The 18,386-nt window shown below is 34.2% G+C and overlaps 1 protein-coding gene across 3 annotated transcripts in view; it reads left to right on the top strand.

The window, feature by feature from the left end:
* Positions 1-18,386, top strand: part of LOC135836989 (uncharacterized) — a 321,905-nt gene that overhangs the window by 203,963 nt on the left and 99,556 nt on the right. For 2 of the 3 annotated variants that reach the window (XM_065352089.1, XM_065352090.1), the window contains exon 4: positions 9,968-10,033. The exons of the other annotated variant lie outside the window; for it this stretch is intronic. In XM_065352089.1, coding sequence (XP_065208161.1) covers positions 9,968-10,033 — 66 coding nt within the window. The remainder of the gene's footprint in view (positions 1-9,967; positions 10,034-18,386) is intronic. 3 annotated transcript variants of the gene reach the window in all.

The raw sequence follows: 18,386 nt of genomic DNA, 5'->3' as shown, positions 1-18,386 counted from the left end.
CGAGCGATAATGATACGGCGAAATTGCGAATATTTAACCTTGTTTTCGAACTCTCCTCGGGGATCTGAATGAAGAACCGAACCGAACCGCCAAACAGGCGAATACACACACAGAAGGAAGCGTTATCAAATTACACGGATCAGCATCGTTGACTCTCTGCTCTCTGCTTGTGCTTGCTGGCAAAGCGTCTTCTCATTTTGGCTTGGGATGATGATTCTCGTATCTCGTACTATCGCATCGTGTCGTGTTTAACCCTTTTGCCTATGTAAACATCCGACAGACCGGATAATAAGGGTGGAATTATGGAAATTCAAAGATGACGTCGAGCAAAACGTGTGTTCGATTGATTTTCCATCGTGTTAAATTGCCAGTTGAAATTGGCTCGCTTTTTTTAATGTCGAGTGGATTGTTTACAAGATACGTGAGCTGCGAGTGTGAAATGTTTTGAGTGGGGGTTTTTACGTACGTATATCGAGCTTTACAGGTGTTTAATTATACCTACCAGAAGAGGGAAGATGTATGAAGACGTTCGTGTGAGGAGTATTTTTAACGAATCGTTTGCGAACGTATTTTACAATATCAATGTTTACTGCTTATTCAAATTATTTGGTTGTCTGTTGGCTGATATGTTTTGGAACAAGGGGAGGGGTGGGGAGGAGAGAGGATATCAGTCGAAACGTTAGCGACCTACTGAAATTCTAAAATCAGTAAAACTGCCATAAGATTGGCTAAAAGTTTACAAAATTATTCAAAAAAGTTATATTCAAAAAGCTGTTAAAAAATTATAAAAAATGGTCAAAATTTGATTTAAAAAAAAATTGCAAAAAGTGAGTAAAGCTTGGTAAAAATAGCTAAAAATTCTAAGAGACTCATTTTAATTTTTTTTCCATTTCCCAAAAATTGACTCAAGTAGGTAGCAGGTACCTTACCTACTTACTAATATCAAAAATTTATTGTTGATTTAAAATCTTATAAAATTTGTTATGAAAATTCTAGAAAAATTTCAAATGTTACATAATTTGTGATTGTAAAAATTATTACGAGCAACAAAGATTGAAATTTTGTGAAAATCGTAGATAAAATATTTTGTATTTTTTGCCCCTCTCCTCCCAAAAAATTGAGATCTCGAGACTTTCTCCCCTCATATTTATCACAGCTGACGACCTTAAATCTATCTTCACCCAAAGCACACTTGAGAAATGGCAAAACTTTTGGTCCCTCCAAACCACAAACAAGCTCTTTCAACATAAAAAATGAGTCCATCCTTGGAAAAACCTCTCCCACTTGAACAGACTTGAAGAAATCATTATAACCAGACTGAGAAATGGCCACACAAAAATCACACACAATCACCTCTATGAAAAGGCCCCAAAACCCACATGTCAGTTCTGCCTGTCAGAACTTATATCTGTCCAACACTTACTATTTCACTGTCCCTCCTTACATCAGCACAGACAGTCCCTACAAATAGATGAAAGATCCCTATTCATACCAGACGACCCTTCCGAAATTGAAAAATTCTTAGACCTAATTAAAAAACTTGACCTTACCGACTCGATTTAATTCTCATACGACGGGTGTAATAATCAAGTAATTACAAACAGTAAACACCCCCCCCCCCCCAAAAAAAAATTATTTGTTGGAATATTTTTGAAAATTTTTCATCATCATTGTTAATTTTGGAAACAACGTTGATTTTAAATGAAAATTTACTCAAGTGTTTTGGACATTATGATACTATTGAATTAATTTCAGAATTTATAAAATCAATTTTTATATACTTTCTAGAAATTCTTATGATTTTTTGAACACTTAGGATGACTTTTGTTGCTATGTTTTTAATCGTTTTCCCCCATATTTTGAGCTCATTTTTTATGTAGATATTTCCCATTTATTCAAAAGTATTTTATCGTTTTCTAATCTGTTTTTTTTTCCATTTTTATAGTATAAATTTTTTAAACGATTTTCACGACATTTCGAACAATTTTCGTGTCAATTTCTTTCCCGAAATCTTCGAAGATTTCTGTACCTACGTAATTTGGAATTTCAATCTTTTTTTCACGTCTTTTGCACGTAAATAATGTGTGGTTCTGTGAGATCTTCAATCCAAGAAACTAACTTGTTATGCGTGCTCTTTTAGAAACAAGTTCAATAGTTTTTTTTACGATTTGTTAGTCTCATGATTTAATCATTTAACAGACAATTCAATAAAGAAAATATTCTCAATTTGGTGTTAATATGTACTTATAATTATTATTTTTTGAAAATAATTTCACTGGATGAAGTGATTTTTTCGTCCATTTTAAGATTCGTTGATGAATGATAGTATGATTCTGTCGTTCAGGAGGCTCTTTACTCTAAATAAAATGATTTATCCTTCCTAAACGAACGATTCATAACATGAATCATTAATACTTCAAGTGAATCATTTCAATCAGTCATGTAAACAATTCAGTTTAAAAAAATCTCATCATTTAAAAATAATGCTATTGTTCGAGAGTAATTTATTGATAAAGTGATTTTATCCAGGGATGAAAAGCCTTAAAATGAAACTTCAGCTTTTGGCTTTTAGCTTGAAATTTCAAGATTGAAACTTTTGGCTTTAGCTTTCGGCTATCTTGATTTTTAAGGCTTGCTTTAGCCAAACTTTCGGCTTCCAATGGCTTTCCCTTATATTATATTTTCAATTCAACAGCTTTCAGCTATATTTCATTAAGCTTTTAGCTTTAAACTTTTGGCTTTAAGCTTTTGACTTCAAACTTTTAGCTGATATGCCATCAATTTACAAAAAAAGGGAATTAAAAATTAGATTAGGTACATTGATTTCATAATTAGTGATAATGGAGAATATTCATTGCTAGAATTATTTTCGTTTTTTTTTCATTTTAGTAAATCACATTAAAATGAAATTGAATGAAATTTTTTTCATTTTTTCGTTTCTTCTGAATTTAGAAAATTCAATTCTGCAAAAAAGCCTTTGAAAAAAGCCAAAAGAATGAAACTTTTGGCTAGCTTTTGGAAAAAATGAAACTTGCAAACTTTTAGCTTTTGGCTAAGTGCGAAAATCTGCTCGGCTTTCAGCTTTCGGCTTTAAGCTTTCGGCTAGCTTTTCATCCCTGATTTTATCGTTCATGATCAAATCATCAAAAACGAATAAACTGTTCGCGAATGATTCATGGTACCCTCAGTGATTCATTTTTTTTCGAACGTTTTGCCCGAAATTATGTGGCTAACAACGAAACCAAGCCGTCAAGTTGGTTTTATTTTTATGCATAACATAAATCGTAAAATGTTACTGTCTTGTTCGGGAACGATTCTTGAATAGAATGAATCAGTCGTTCGTGAAACATTAATTGATTAAATGGTTCGCGAATGACCTTTTCTATACTTGAAGAAAATTCGTACCTACGTGCATGAATATGGTTTTGGATGTGAGTGTTATGAAGTTCGCGAACGATTGATTAAAAAATTCAAATCAGGTAATTAAATCGTGCGAAAACGAATCCGTCATTCGAAAACGATTCTCTTGTCGAATGTCGACGACAATTTTTTGGGGTAGATTAAGATGAATCTTGTTCTTGTTGTTCGCGAGCGATTCACTAAAAACGTAACTGAATCGTTCGCGAACGATTCATTAAAAATATGCCTGACTCGTTCTTGAATTGGACGATTTTTATTTTGAAAATAATTCTTACTTATGTCAGGGTGTCTAACAGGTCCTACTGGTCCTATAAGTCCTACTGAAGTCCTACTTTTTCTCAAAAGTCCTTTTAGTCGTGCTAAAGTCCTACTTTTCAACAATTTCAATCCAAAAGTCCTACTTTTTTTCAATTAGACGTTTTAAAACTTTCAATTTTTCCCCTTTTTTTCCCCAGAATTTTGAACAAATTTTGTAGGAAAGGGCTGATTTGTCGACTTTTTTAGATTTTGAATTGCACATTTTTGAGAGCTTTTGCCCTCGCTTTGCTCGGGCTATTTGCTCCTCTTTTCTCGCATAAAAAACGTATTGTTCAAATTCAAGAAATGTTCAAAGTTTGAATCAGAAAAATAAACTTCTCTCTCCATGAAGAAACTATTTGTTTTCACTTCTGAAAACACGATTGAATTTTTGAAAGCTTTTGGCCACGCTTCTTTATAGGGCGTAATTGAAGACGTCATAGCAAAAAGGACATATGTGTGAAAGTTGTGTTTTGAGAAAACACTGTTTGAAAGTTTGAGCGCTTGTGAAGTTTAGAAATGTGCATATTTGAACACAGTGACGATTTTATCTTATTTTCCCACTATCTACCTATACGAAATGCTATGAACCGTCAGTCTGGAGGAAACTGTGTGTTAGCGGTAAGCGCTCAAACATTTCGAATTATATGTCCTTTTTAAAGCGAAAAATTGGCCAATTTTTTTTTTGATTTAAAAATGTTTTTGAGCAAATTTTTGGATTTAAACCAGGTAAATAATGGTTGACAACACAAAATCAACCATGAGTAACCCATTACCTCCGAAAAAAAATCGCTATGTTAAGTTAAAAAAAATTGCAAAAAAGACAAGTTTTTTTATTGATTTAAAAATGTTTTTGAGCAAATTTTTGGATTTAAACCAGGTAAATAACGGTTGACAACACAAAATCCACCATGAGTAACCCATTATCTCTAAAAAAGTAAATTTTTAATCGACTTCGCAGTTTTAAAATGGCGATAGCTCACTGGTTTTTCGACTTTGTGGAGTGGGGGTGGTCTCATATGATAGAGGAAGGTCTGAAGAATAACAATATGGATTCGTCTCAAAAAGGACATATGTGTCATATACACCCCTTTTTGTTATGACGTCTTCAATTGCTTTTCTTTTTCAAGTTTGATTTTTTTTTAATAATACTTAATCATTTTTTCAATTTTAAAATTTTGAAGCAAAATAATAAAACTTTTATAAGTAAATCATCACACCAAAAAAACATTGTTTTATACCTCTCAAAGTACTCATTTTCGAGAGCTTTTGCCCTCGCTTCGCTCGGGCCCGTTTGTTTTTCTTTTCTAATTTTGAATTTTTCTAAAAAAAAAAAAATCATCACTCGATTACCATTGTTTTTATGCCTCCTGGAATACTGTTTTTTGGAAAGCTTTTGCCCTCGCTTTGCTCGAGCCCATTTGGTTTTCTTTTTACATTTTCAATTTTTCAACAAAATATACTTAACTATTCAAATTTGAAATTTTGAAGCAAATAAGTATCTAGTAATATGAAATATTTACAATCAAAATTGAAGAATTCGAATCAAATTTGATTTCAAGCGAACATGATGTGTTTTCATCAATTTTAAAAATTGATAAGGAGAAAATAAAACAAAAAATTGAAGTGAAACATTAAGTATATTTTTAGCGTTTACTTGTTTGAATAAAATCATAATGGTGTTTGAAAACATAAGAAAAGCAAACATTTTTTTACAAAAATTTGACTAAAAACTTGAACGTAAATTTTTACTACTCCCCCCCCCCTTAAAAAAAATCCATAAGTGCTCGAAAAATGACCTGCTGATAGTCCTGATAAAAGTCCTACTTAAGTCCTACTTTTTCATTTTGAAATTTTGTTAGACACCCTGTATGTCCATAAATAAAATGATTACTTCGCTTGAATAAATCGTTCGCGAACGATTCATTAAAAATACGATTGACTTGAATCGTTCGCGAACTACTTTCTGATCTTGAAGCCGATTCGTTTGCCAGCGATCAATTTTTTAATGTGAGTTATATCGTTCGCGAACGATCCATCAAAACTTGATTTAATCGATCGCGAACGATTTCCTTACTCGAGCATGAAATGATTCATCTGTCAATAAACCATGTTTTAGTGTAAGTGTTATGTCGTTTGCGAACGATTCGTTGAAAATGAATCGTTCAACGAATCGTTCGCGAACGACCTTATTTTTGAAAACAATGCAGTGTCTACAAACATTTTTTTTTGTTCAGATGGTGTGTCGTTCGCGAATGATTCATTTGAAATGCAATTGAATCGAATCGTTCTGGAACGGATTGATTTTTTGAAAACAATTTACCTCTAGATGAACAGAACAATTTTTTAGGAGATATGCTTTAATATCGTTCGCGAACGATTCATTAAAAACATGACTCAATATTTGGGAACGATTTCTTCATTTTGAGTGTAATTTACAATATTTCGATGTAAATATGACCGAATCGTTCTCGAACGAATTTTTTTTGAAAACGAGGTACTGTCGGTGAAGGATCTTCTAATGTATTTGGTACGTCGTTCGCGAACGATTCATTGAAAATGTGATCGAATTGAATATAACCGAATCGTTCCCGAACGACTTTTTTTTTGAAAATGAGGTACTGTCGGTGAAGGATCTTCTAATGTATTTGGTACGTCGTTCGCGAACGATTCGTTGAAAATGTGATCGAATTGAATATAACCGAATCGTTCCCGAACGACTTTTTTTTTGAAAATGAGGTATTGTCGGCGAAGGATTTTCCAATGTATTTGGTACGTCGTTCGCGAACGATTCGTTGAAATTGTGATCAAATTAAATGTAACCAAATCATTCCCGAACGAGTTTTTTTTTTTGAAAATGCGTTATTGTTGGCGAAGGATTTTCCAATGTATTTGGTACGTCGTTCGCGAACGATTCATTGAAAATGTGATCGAATTGAATCGTTCACGGGCGATTTTCTTATTTTTAAACGAATTCGTCTGTCGATGATCGCTTGCGACGAACAATTTGAGGCGGTATTGAATCGTTCGCGAACGATGCATTAGAAATATGATTCAATCATTCACGAATGATTTTCTCATTTGTATATGATTCATATTGAATCAGTTCGACTGTCACCCTTTCGCGAAAGATTCATCGAAACACAAATTCGTTCGTCTACATAACGATTGATTCATCTCGCCAAGAATTTATAATCGTTCGAAGTACGATCCACTTATCGAAAAGAAATTACGGTATTCAACTCGCTTCACGTTTTTCGTTCAGTGGTACCATCCATTCGAACGATTATTTTCTTTATTTCTTCGTGTAAAAAAAGAAAAAGAGCTTCCTAAATAAATTTAAAACTTTTTCTTCGATTCGATAATCATCATCAATAATAATATCGCCGCTCTGTATTGACACACATAAAATAACCCTCCACCACCACCGAGTCCCTTCTCTCTCAACGATATCGTAGCACTTAAGTGCGCGTATTTTCAATTCTTCGACACGATAGTGTACGAGTAGGTAAGGTACATCGACGACGACGACGACCACTTCGACGCTGTGCAGAAAGATACTCGAGTCATAGCGAGCGCACAACGTGCTCTAATTTATTAAAAGTTAGCGCTCCGCGACACGGCGCATTATAACGGTGAATCTTCTAACATTGTGTCGAGTTTCCAAACAAATTAACTGTTTACAAATTTAATAATCTAGCCGAACGCGTATAAATCACGAAGCAAAAGAGGAAGAAGGGTCGTCGTGCTGTGTCGTCGTCTTACCAAGATATTTCTTCTTCTCGTAAGCGAAGTAACCGAGCATCGTTCCAATTTAACGTTTTAGACAAAGACAGACTGAGAGAAGAAGTACTCGTACAAGGTACTTAACCAGTGCTTAGGTCTTCCATTGCGGGTACCATGTACAGTACATTGTGCTAACAGAAAATAATGTCTGAAAGGTGGTTTGGTATCTATCTAGTATCTATGCACCTATAGCGAGTTGGCGAAAACGTGGTGGAAATTATATAATACCGCGAACAAGTTATTTTTAATTGGCGTTAATTGAAAATTGATACGTTTTTGACCGAGTTTCCATGCCATAGGCGATCGTGTAACTCCGGTATACGCCCTGCGATCTGCTTTACCATAGGTGGCTTTTTTTTACCTATACCTTTTCAACTACCTATCGTGTTATTCCGGAAACTGCATCGATGAGGGGTACACTTAAGTATTCATGCGTGACTGGGTAATATAGGAAAGGTTTATTGATAGTGTTGGATAAGTTAAGTATCGCCATCGTATCGTTATCTTTTGGCATGTGCCTGTATAATTACAGATTGTAATTAGTAATTACTGGCGAAAAAAAAAATAAAAATACGATGAAGGTTCAGGGTTGGTTTTGGAAAATTTCCTTAAAATATTGACAAGATTTGGCAAAGGTTCTTAGTGTAAATATTTACATGAAATGATCATTATTATAATTTGATGGAATTTTCATCTAATTTTTTGTTTTTTTTTCTCTATGTTTCAGGTAAGGAAAAAATAATTCAATATCATATCGAAAGATGACATCGTATCAGAACTAAATACCAATATCCTTTTCAACAAGATGACACGTCTTTTCATTTTACCACATTCTATGCTGATAATCTGAATACGTATACGTTAGACCTACCTATAGTCCTACGTCCTGCACGGTAATACGTCTAGAACGGTTTTTTACGCTGAAAACGCCATTTTGCCATCCTTCAAGTCGCAAAAAATTCGCTCGAAATGATTTCAATATATTTTCGTATACGTCGGCTACGTGATTAATAGCTCGAAATGTAATCTAACAACAGAATTCCAAGGTAAAATTGCTGCATTGGGAACACATTTTGCGAAGTTTTCGTTTCGTGTTCGTCTACTTACTCTGCACACCAGACGCAAAAGTGAAGAAAAAAAATCACGAAAGGTTGAAATTTAAACCTATGTATAAGAATTTTCGTGCCATTAGAAAACGCTTCGAGTTGGGTTGGTTTGATACCAAATTACTTTTTTTTTCAGTTCGCAGGGATTATTTAAAATTTGAGACGTTGAAAATTGCCGCAACCTTGGAATTTTGTCTGGCGTATTTTTTGTTTTTTGTTTTTTTTTTTGGTTGATTTTCTCGTGTTCTTTGCGTTTATTGCACGCTCGTTATTTTGAAAGAATTTCGTAATGGTGGTGGAAGGTAAGGAAGGTTGGTAATATTTGTATTGCGAGACGAAGGTTTGTTAGTTCAAGAGGTATGAGGAGTTGAAAGAGAGACGAGATAAATTATTCGCATTTTTTGTCCTTTTTTTTGGGGAAATATAAGTTAAGGGGTTCGAAACTCGTTGCATTTTTAATGCAGGATAGAATTTTTATTTTTGACCAAATTTTATGATAATTTCAAAGTTTGAAATGAAACTTTTTCAAAATTGAAAACCCCCTAGACATTTTATCCTATTACTTTCGAATTTTGTTGTGTTGTGTTACGTGTTGGGAATTTTTGCTGATAAAATGAGGTACTGAAGTTTACAAAAAAAAAAAAAAAAAAAAATGAAAGTCTGTGTTTTGAGACATTTAGGCTTTAAAAAATTGAGGGAAGAAATCTGAAAGAATTTTCGGAGGGTGAAATTTCATAATGCAAATTTTCATCTTTTTTAACCTGAATTTTCAGGAAGTCCTCAATTTCCTCAATTTCCCCAACCCCTCTCTCGCTGAAAATAGGGATTTTGGTCAGGATATTTTTTTTTATTTTCCAAGAAAATGTGGCATTTTTTGATGAAAAATCTGGAAAAATTGTACCTACATCTAGTGAAAAAATTTGAAGTTGATTTTCAAAATTAAGGAAATGAAAAAATGAAATACTCGTAAGAACAAAGCCTAATTTTAATACATCTTTTGATCTGTGAGTCTTTCTTCTCTTCTCAATTCTTTGAATTTTAAATTCCCTTTGATCAGATATGACCTTCCAACGTTAGATTAATTTCATTTTCCAAAACAAACGAGTTATTTTTCATGTCATCATAATATTCGAGTAAATGAGTAAAATCTAAGAATTGAGCGAGAGAGTTTAAAATCTACAAAAAAATGGAAAAATCTTGAATTTTTCTTTTCGAGACATCTTTTTTAAGAAGTTAAAACACTAAAGTCTACCTTCGAATCCCTTTTTTTCTTGGAAAATGTTTCCAATTATCTAGAAGAAGAGGGGCTAGGAGTGGCAGTCTTCCGATAATGAACCCGATATTTATCTTCATTTCAGGTGCCTTGGCCACCAGAGCTTTTCCAACGTCGTCCAACGAACTACACAGAATTTCTTATCCTCATCGTAAGTACATAACTATGATTGTTGTCGTCGCGAGTTTCACATCTCGTGTACGTGTTTTACACAGGTTTGCACTCTTCACCCCCTCCCCTCCCTGCCACCCTTCACCACCGCAGCTTTATGTTAATTGGCACTCGATAGAGAGAGAGGGAGGGTACACGTATAGTACATTTGGCGAATTTATCCGGGGGTCAGGATCGTTGTGTTGTAATTTTGAAGATATGCAAAATACTAGTTTTCTTCCAGATTTGTGAATTGTTGATTGTTTTTTGGAAAAAATGAAGAAATTTTCCTTCCTCTACGACGATTCGAACGACGTTTCATTTCAGTAAATATCGAGTCGAAATTGACCCCCCCCCCCTGTCTTTAATCTGCTGAATTTCCTCCGATGAACGGATGATAAGAAGCTGACTTTTTAGCTCTGAAACTGGATAAAAGATTGTGTGCCTCAAATTTTTTGAAAACTACTAAAATTCGCCTACGATAATTCAAGAATCGTTGATTCACGAATTGTTGAAATAAATGCTCTGATTTGGAGAGTGAAAAAATTTTGGAAGGTGGTTTCAATGTTTCCAAATTTTTTCAATATTTTTGGAGTGGACGTTGTACAATTTGGTGAAGTCAAAGCAGCAACTTTCAGCGTATGGTGGTTCACAAAATATGTCCCTACGGTTTCCAAAGTATGTATTTACAATTTGAATTTTTAATCGAAAAAATCGTCAAATCAAGCGAATTTCATCTGCTTTTTGAAAATTTCTGTGCGTTCAACATTAATTGAGAATCACTGCAGGTGTCTATCCTCAATTTAAATGAGACTGCGGTTTTTCGAAAGAACGTGGTTTGAAGCTCTCATAACCTAAATTGCAGCCAGTCAAATTAATTTTTCGATTTTTAGGGAATTTTTGAATACCTATTCTAAATTTTTTTTAGAAATAGAAAACTGCACTGAAGGCTCTAAAATGGCCCAAAATGATAAAGTTCTGGTTCAAGAACGATGGGGATGATTTTAGAAAATATACAGATATTCGTGCTAATTTCAAGAATGTTCCTAAAAATGGAAAATTTTTGATTTTTTGAATTTTTTTTTCTTACATATACTGGTTAAGAAAGCACAATCGAGATGTTTGGCTGGAAATCGGCCCAAATGAGGATGAATTCGTTAATCTGGACGAGAATAAGTCACCATTCGATTTTTAGCTGTCCACATTAATTTATTCGCATTTTGAAAAAAAATCAATAACTCTGGGAAAATCGAAAATTGCGCTGGAGGATCCAAAATTACTGGAAATTGATACTTATTGGTTTCATGAGTAATTTTCATCATTTTTACCCAAGTGAATGTTCCTCCTCCCCCCCCCCAAACAACATGAATCGCCAAAAGTGATAAATTTTGATTGGAACACTCAAAAATTGGCCAAAAATTGAAACATCAATTTGAGCAGCTGAAATTTCGATCACGAGGCTTCAAACCATATTTTTCCCAAAAATCGAGCTCCTGTTCAAATTAGAGGTGGATATTCCGAGTAGTTCCCTTTGTAAGTGTCCTCAAATGGGCTCCGAGAGGGCAAAATCGTTCTTTGAGGTTAGTTTTTGGTATTTTTTGGAGGGGGAGGGGGTGGATTATCAATTTTTCTCATTTCATTTAGTACAGAGTATGTACACACATATTTCATAAATTTTTTTTATTTCACATGGGAACTATTGAAAGTTGGCCAAAAACTCCATGAAAAAAAGTGTGAATTTTTTTGGAAACTCTTTTTTTTTGTTAAAAATTGAATCGCGATTTTTGAATATCAAATTTTGGTAGACACTCTGCAATTACACACATCACTAAAATTTTAGCTCCCAGTTTTAAGTTCAACTCCCACAGTACAATTTTGAAACTTTCAAACATCGCTACCCCGAAGCTCAGATTTTTCCCACCATGTTGTCGTGGGAAAATTCTGACTCACGCGTTTGCACAATGGACTTCTTTCATTTTCCCATTCAACTGAATTTTTCATATTACATCTTTCTAGAACTATTCAAATGGTCATTGAAAATGAAGAATTGGATAATCTTCGAAAAATATATTAGGAAAAATTTAGTTGAAAGGGAAAATGAAACATGCTCCTTGGCCAAGCGCGTGAGTCAGAATTTTCCCACGACAACGCGGTGGGAAAAAACCTGAGAGTCGGGGTAGCGATTTTTGAAAATTTTAAAATTCCACTGTGGGACTAAACACAAAACTGGTTGTTAAAATTCTAATGGTGTGGTACATGGGCCAAGGGCTACCACTGAAACCACTTTCTATCCCAATCGGGGGGGGGGGGGTGGAAACAAAATTCATCTTAAAACCGAGGAAAAGTCTTGGAAAATTATTTCTGTGAAATACCGAACCTCCTGATTACTTTGATGGGCTTTTTTTGTTACAGGATCTTTTTTGTTTCTCTTTAAAAACCATTCCAGGATTCGTCCTCTGAGTGCCTACTCAGTTTTGAGTATTTTGAAATGATAGAGAGCCATTATCCCCTTCATTTTTCAAATCGGCGTAAGCATTTTAGAAAAACCAAAAGTAAGACACATTTGATCACTTTCAGTGCATATCTTTGGCCCAATTTTGTTCTATAATCAATCCTTCAATAGTCCCAAGTACATAAATTCGCTGCACCACTCGTGACCATTCAGCTGCAGGAAAAATTTTAGATTTTTTTGGTCTTCCATTGCACGAGTATACTATTCAAACGTGACTCTTCTGCAGGTATCATCTTCGACGATATTTATTGCAGAGGAAAAATACGTACCCATTAGAAAAAGCACCTCGTATACTAATTACTTACGAACTCGACGCCATATAAGACTCGTATAATATGGTCTTCATATACTTATATTGCAGAGCTATACGTTATAATATGTGTTGTGTACCTGGAGAGATTCTCTCTTCGTACATTTATAATGGTACGTGTGTATACTTTGAACAATATAACACGATACATATATAAAACCTTATACGAGAGTAAAGGAAAAGACGTAGCGATACTGGCGAATAACGATAGAAGAAAAGAGGGTGGTAATTTTGTAAGCAGCCGTATATACTCGTATCCATCTTTACGTAATACAGTAGCGCGCAGCACGTCTTCTATAATTCTGCATTCTATTAAAGGATTTTCTCGTTCATAAAATTTACTCTTTCGCCGACAATTTTTCTAGCTCACTCGATCGCTCTGCGTCGGCATCGCCCGCCAATTTACCCATACACGATAAAATAGGTATACACGAGCACTAATATTTCACCGTATGGTACACCTACCTCACGTCCATTCCTCGTCTACCTAGATTTTTACTCGATATACTTACGACGACGAAAGGGAGGAAAAAAACCATGTTTCGGGTTGCTGCGGTGGTGGTTCGATTTACCTACCTACGTAAACTCTTCTCTCGTGTACGTATTTTGTACTTATGCAGGGGGAAAAAAGCTCTCGTGTTCGATGGTTGTGGATGTTTTGCTGTGCTTTGCTTACGTCATTGTTGTCGTCGTCGTCGCCTTCGTCATCATCATCGTGCAAATGACGTTATAACGTGGTGTGGATTTTTTGTTGTTGTTTTGTACCTTACTTATTCATATTTCGGATGGTGGTATTTATTTTTCTATTTATACACTCGTCGAGAGAATTTTTTTTCTCGGAATGGCTTGGACATAATACTCGTAGTAGATATGCAAGTTCAGTGGGGGATGATGGAATTCATATGAGGTGGTTTCAAATACACAGGTTTGAAGGGGAGTCTGACAATGAGTAGCCTCGTTTATGGCAGAGGTTGACAGAATGTGTGTGGAGAATTTGGTTGTGGTTTGAGAAGCTCTTCCCACTCCTCTTTCTTCAACTATTTACGTAGAGCTGGAAAATGATATTTATTGCCATTCTAAAACGTTACAAAGCTAAATAGCCTTTTTCATGTTGAATTTTTGGAAAATAACAATATTACATCTTTTGAAATTTGGAATTTTTGATTGTACTCGTATGTATGAGAGGAAATCTTGGATATTGAGAGATGTAAAATAATCAAGGAAAAGTATGAGTACTCGAGTTTTGAAAATCTTGATATTTTGTTGGAATTGAGTAGTGACTGAAAAGGATTGATTTCATTTTATTTATTTATTTATTTTTTCAAGTTTAATGGAATCCAAATCAGTGGTGAGGATTAGATTGGATTTTGATTACGGCAACATTGCTTTCGAATTTCGAGGTACTTAATCAACTTTAAATAGTGTTTCAAGTAATTTTTATCCTAGATCACCTCGAAATTTACTTGAATTTTTTAATTTATAAATTTTCAATCATTTGTATACCCATTTTGCAATGTTTCTGATGCTTTGTGTAATTTTTGCCAAATTTTATTTCGATTCGTTGATGTAATGAATTTTTATTAGATTGTCGATGTTTTATAATGTAAGAACCTGCGCAATTTTCACGTTTAGCGTTATTTTGCGCAGTTTTTTGCTATTTATTAATTGTGAAAATCTCGTCAATTTTTTGATAATTTTTACGATTTTTTTTTTGGAACCTTCATGTAATTTTTACAAAATTATATTCAATTTTCTGCAAAGATTGTCACAAAATTTTGCAATGTTTTACTCGAATTTTTGTAATTTACAAATGTTTTCAAGTGATTTTTGCAAAGTTTGCTGAATTGTGCTGATTTTTTAAATCATTTTTAGGTAATTTTCAATTTTCGATACCTAATGTAGGTGGCTTTTGCTAGATTTTACTCAAATTTCAAGATATAAGATATTTCATCGAGTTTTGGTTGTTTGTAGATGTTCTTATGACATTCTAACAAGTTTTAACGATGTTTTGAAGCAATAATTGTGGCAAAGTTTTGCACATTTTTTCTGAAAATTACCTATTTTTGTTAACTTTGAACTTGAAAGTAATTTTTTTGGTCAATTTTACAGTAATTTTAAATTACTTTTTTTTCAAATTTTTAATAATTTTCAATAATTGTTATTTTTTTGCAATTTTCAACATTTTTTTTCTTATTCGAGCATTTTTGCGTTCTTTTAGTTCAATAAGGAATACATTTTTATTTAAAGACACCCAGCAAATTAGGTTTTTTTGTGTCTGTTGTTTCAACACTTATCAAAAATATTAATTCATTTTGCACAGATGATTACAAAATACATTCAACATTATAACAACAAAAATAAATAGGAAATATAAGTTTAACATGCAAAAGAAAAATAACATTGAAAAAGCACTAAGAAAAAATAATGTGTTTAAATATCATTGAATAAGTTAGACACTTTTAGAAAAATCAACAATTTTTGCCACAGATTTTCATCATCAGCTTTCAGATGAACATATTTAAAGTCACTGCCTAGTATATTTTCTACATTTGATTTGTATAGTATGCATGAGTCCAATTGTATGTTGAATGGTTACATCTGTATCACAAGTTAGGCATTTTTTCAGAGATTTTTCTGAGAAGAGTAAACTATGTGTGAATGTGGTGTGGCCTATGCGGATTCTAGCTAAAATTACTTCTTCGCTCCTGCTTAACCCACTGACCCCAATATGGTGACAATTATCACAAACCAGTTTCTTCCTGCAATCGCTCTGCAAGAACGAGTAATAGGGTAGTAATGAGTCATTACTACCCTATTACTCGTTCTGGTACACATGCGACATGCATGTATGCTCTGCCGTTCATTTGCCATGTGGAGAGGGTTGCCTACTTTTTTATTTTAAGGGGCAGAATTTTTTAAAATAAATTTGTACAGGCCAGAAGCTCAAAATTTTTTGCCCCTAAAATAAGTTAAATTAAAAGGATAGGCAAATTGCTGTACATGAGCAAGTTGGACATGCAACACACAATTGTCAGTGAAAAATCAAAATGTTCCACCTGTTTTTAATTTTTTTTTTAATTTAAAAAAAATGAAGAATCAATAAATGTGGAAATTACAAGTTTTTAAAAAAAATGTTTGCCCCTTTAAAATAAAGAAACAGGAAAAATTGTTACCTTAATGCCAAATCCGAGTATGTCCATACAAAAAAGCACGATTTTGCGAATCTTTGGTTCGGTTTGGATATGCTTGGAAGGGTTCGTTGAGTTCTGATTGAACATTGGCCAGCTTTGTGCATCTTCCAGGATGCACTTTTACTGCATGAGATGCAAAATTTTCAATTCAGGGTATCCCAGAGTCTTATCAGTGATGCAAAAAGACGAGTTTTTTTTGATGGACATACTTGGATTTGGCATTAAGGTAACGAAATGCTCAACTTGAGAAATTAATGGTGCAACCTCTAAGCACCGTCACACCCCCTTTGGATATCCCAATGCCATACCATATTTAGTTCTGGCGCAGGAAAATTCAGAAGTCAAGTAACATTTTTTGTAAGTTGAGGGAGTCGGGTTAAGCGATATGAGGTGACTGGATTTGGTGGTATAATGTTTTTGTATGATTGAGTTTTTTCTTTGATAGCATTCAAGTTGGTAGAATCAATATTGTAGGAGGCAAGCAGTTCTCTAATGTGATTTCCAAAAGGTTTGTAGGTAGAGTATTGGTTTTCAAGGCTTGAATGAAAAATCTTGAAGTAATTCAGGTGGTGTGGGTTCATGGCAATCTTGAGATAGTATTTCAGAGCGAGGTAGTTTCTCCTTTCTTGCAAATTGGTGGTATGTACCTATTTTTGTGATAAGTTTTGAGATGGGGCTTGTGAGGAAAGCACCTACACAGAGACAAAGAGCGTGATTTCTGATGGAATTTAGTTTATCTAGATCTGATTATTGGCAGCTGAATTGTAGATAATTGATCCGCAGTCAATAATGGATTGGAGGTGACTTGTATATATTTGTAACAATGCCCATCTGTCTGCACCCCATTTGGTATGACTGAGTTTTTTTAGAATATTGATAGCATTGTTTCCTTTCTGTTTAACATAGTTGAGGCGAGTCTTACAATTCATACGTTCATCTAGATAGAGTCCAAGAAGTTCAATTTTTGTGATGTTTTGTCAATTTTCAGTTGATTTTCGCTTTTTCATGACATTTTAACAAATCAGACATTTTCCTTAAAACGTTGCTCAATTGTACTGATTTTTTTTATAAAGCTGAGGAAATAATTTTCCACCCCCAATGAACCTTTCCTTATTATGACCCACTAGGGAACCTCACGAGTGTGCAGTAACCGATTTGAATTGATTTTTTTTTTTCAAATAAGAGGACTCTTAGAATAGTTTACAAAATGTGTAGATGCACCATGAGGTCTACAGGGTCCAAAGGTCTCCCCTTCTGCCAAAGAAAAAAGAAAAGATATTTTTTGGGTCCAGAATTTTTGAAAAATTGATCGTCGAAAACTACGATTAGTCAACAAAAACTTTGAGGATCGTCTTTTTTAGTCACAGGTCAAACTTGCGGAGTTTAGAAGGATTTCGAGTTTCACCATCCAAAAACGTAGATATTTTTTAGTCTAAAATTTTCGGGAATTTTTCAAAAATTTTGGGTCCAAAAAAACTCCTGCGGAGCCTATGATTTTTTGACACTTGATATATGATGCAAGTCATTAGGTACCCATTTTACTGTTTTAGACAATTTTTTTTTGACGGAAGTGTCCAAAAAATCGAAATTTCGAAACCTCTGAACCTGTGGGACCAGTGGTTTTGCAATTGTGCAGCTACTAATTTTAAGGCGGACTAGCCTAGATGTTCTCTTACGTTTAATAAAAGTAATCGGGTCAAATCGTTCACTGCAGTTGAAAAATTCCGTTGGGTAGAAAAAATTTCTAGTCAGATAATCGACTCGTCGAGAAAAAAAGAACTAAAGCAAAACAAAGACAACGATGCCCGCAGATCACGCGTACAATGAAAAATAACCAAACCGGAGTATTGCGAAGCTTCAGGGCTTCGAGATACAGGGATTTGTACGCACGAGGGAGGAAAATGGAAGAGTCATTTTAACCAACTCGTATATTATAATGTACGTACTAGTATACGTCCATTATGTACTGGCAACAATTGCGATAGGATACGATAGCCTTTAATTCGAGCATGCGGATATTTTCCATTTCCGCATTTTCCCAACAAATACTACGAGTAATTCGACAAATGGCTTGAAATATGAAAAAAGAAAAAAGGCTATCTGGAGATCTCCTCCTCTTTCTGCTCATTTTGGTGGTGTGTTTTCCATCGTGTATACTATTACAAAATATACACGTAAGTATGAAAACACGATCACAATGGGCGACAGAATCGCGCCGAAGGATCCCCTCAGGGTGTACATTTGTTGTATACGTACAAGTACTAAATAATAAGAAAAATACACATCGCGTCGACCGCAATTAAATCTTCGGCTATAGAGAGAGAATCACAGCACAGCTCAC

Source organism: Planococcus citri, chromosome 2 (assembly GCF_950023065.1).
Source record: "Planococcus citri chromosome 2, ihPlaCitr1.1, whole genome shotgun sequence".
Taxonomy (NCBI): domain Eukaryota; kingdom Metazoa; phylum Arthropoda; class Insecta; order Hemiptera; family Pseudococcidae; genus Planococcus; species Planococcus citri.
This window is presented reverse-complemented; position numbering and strand designations above follow the sequence as displayed.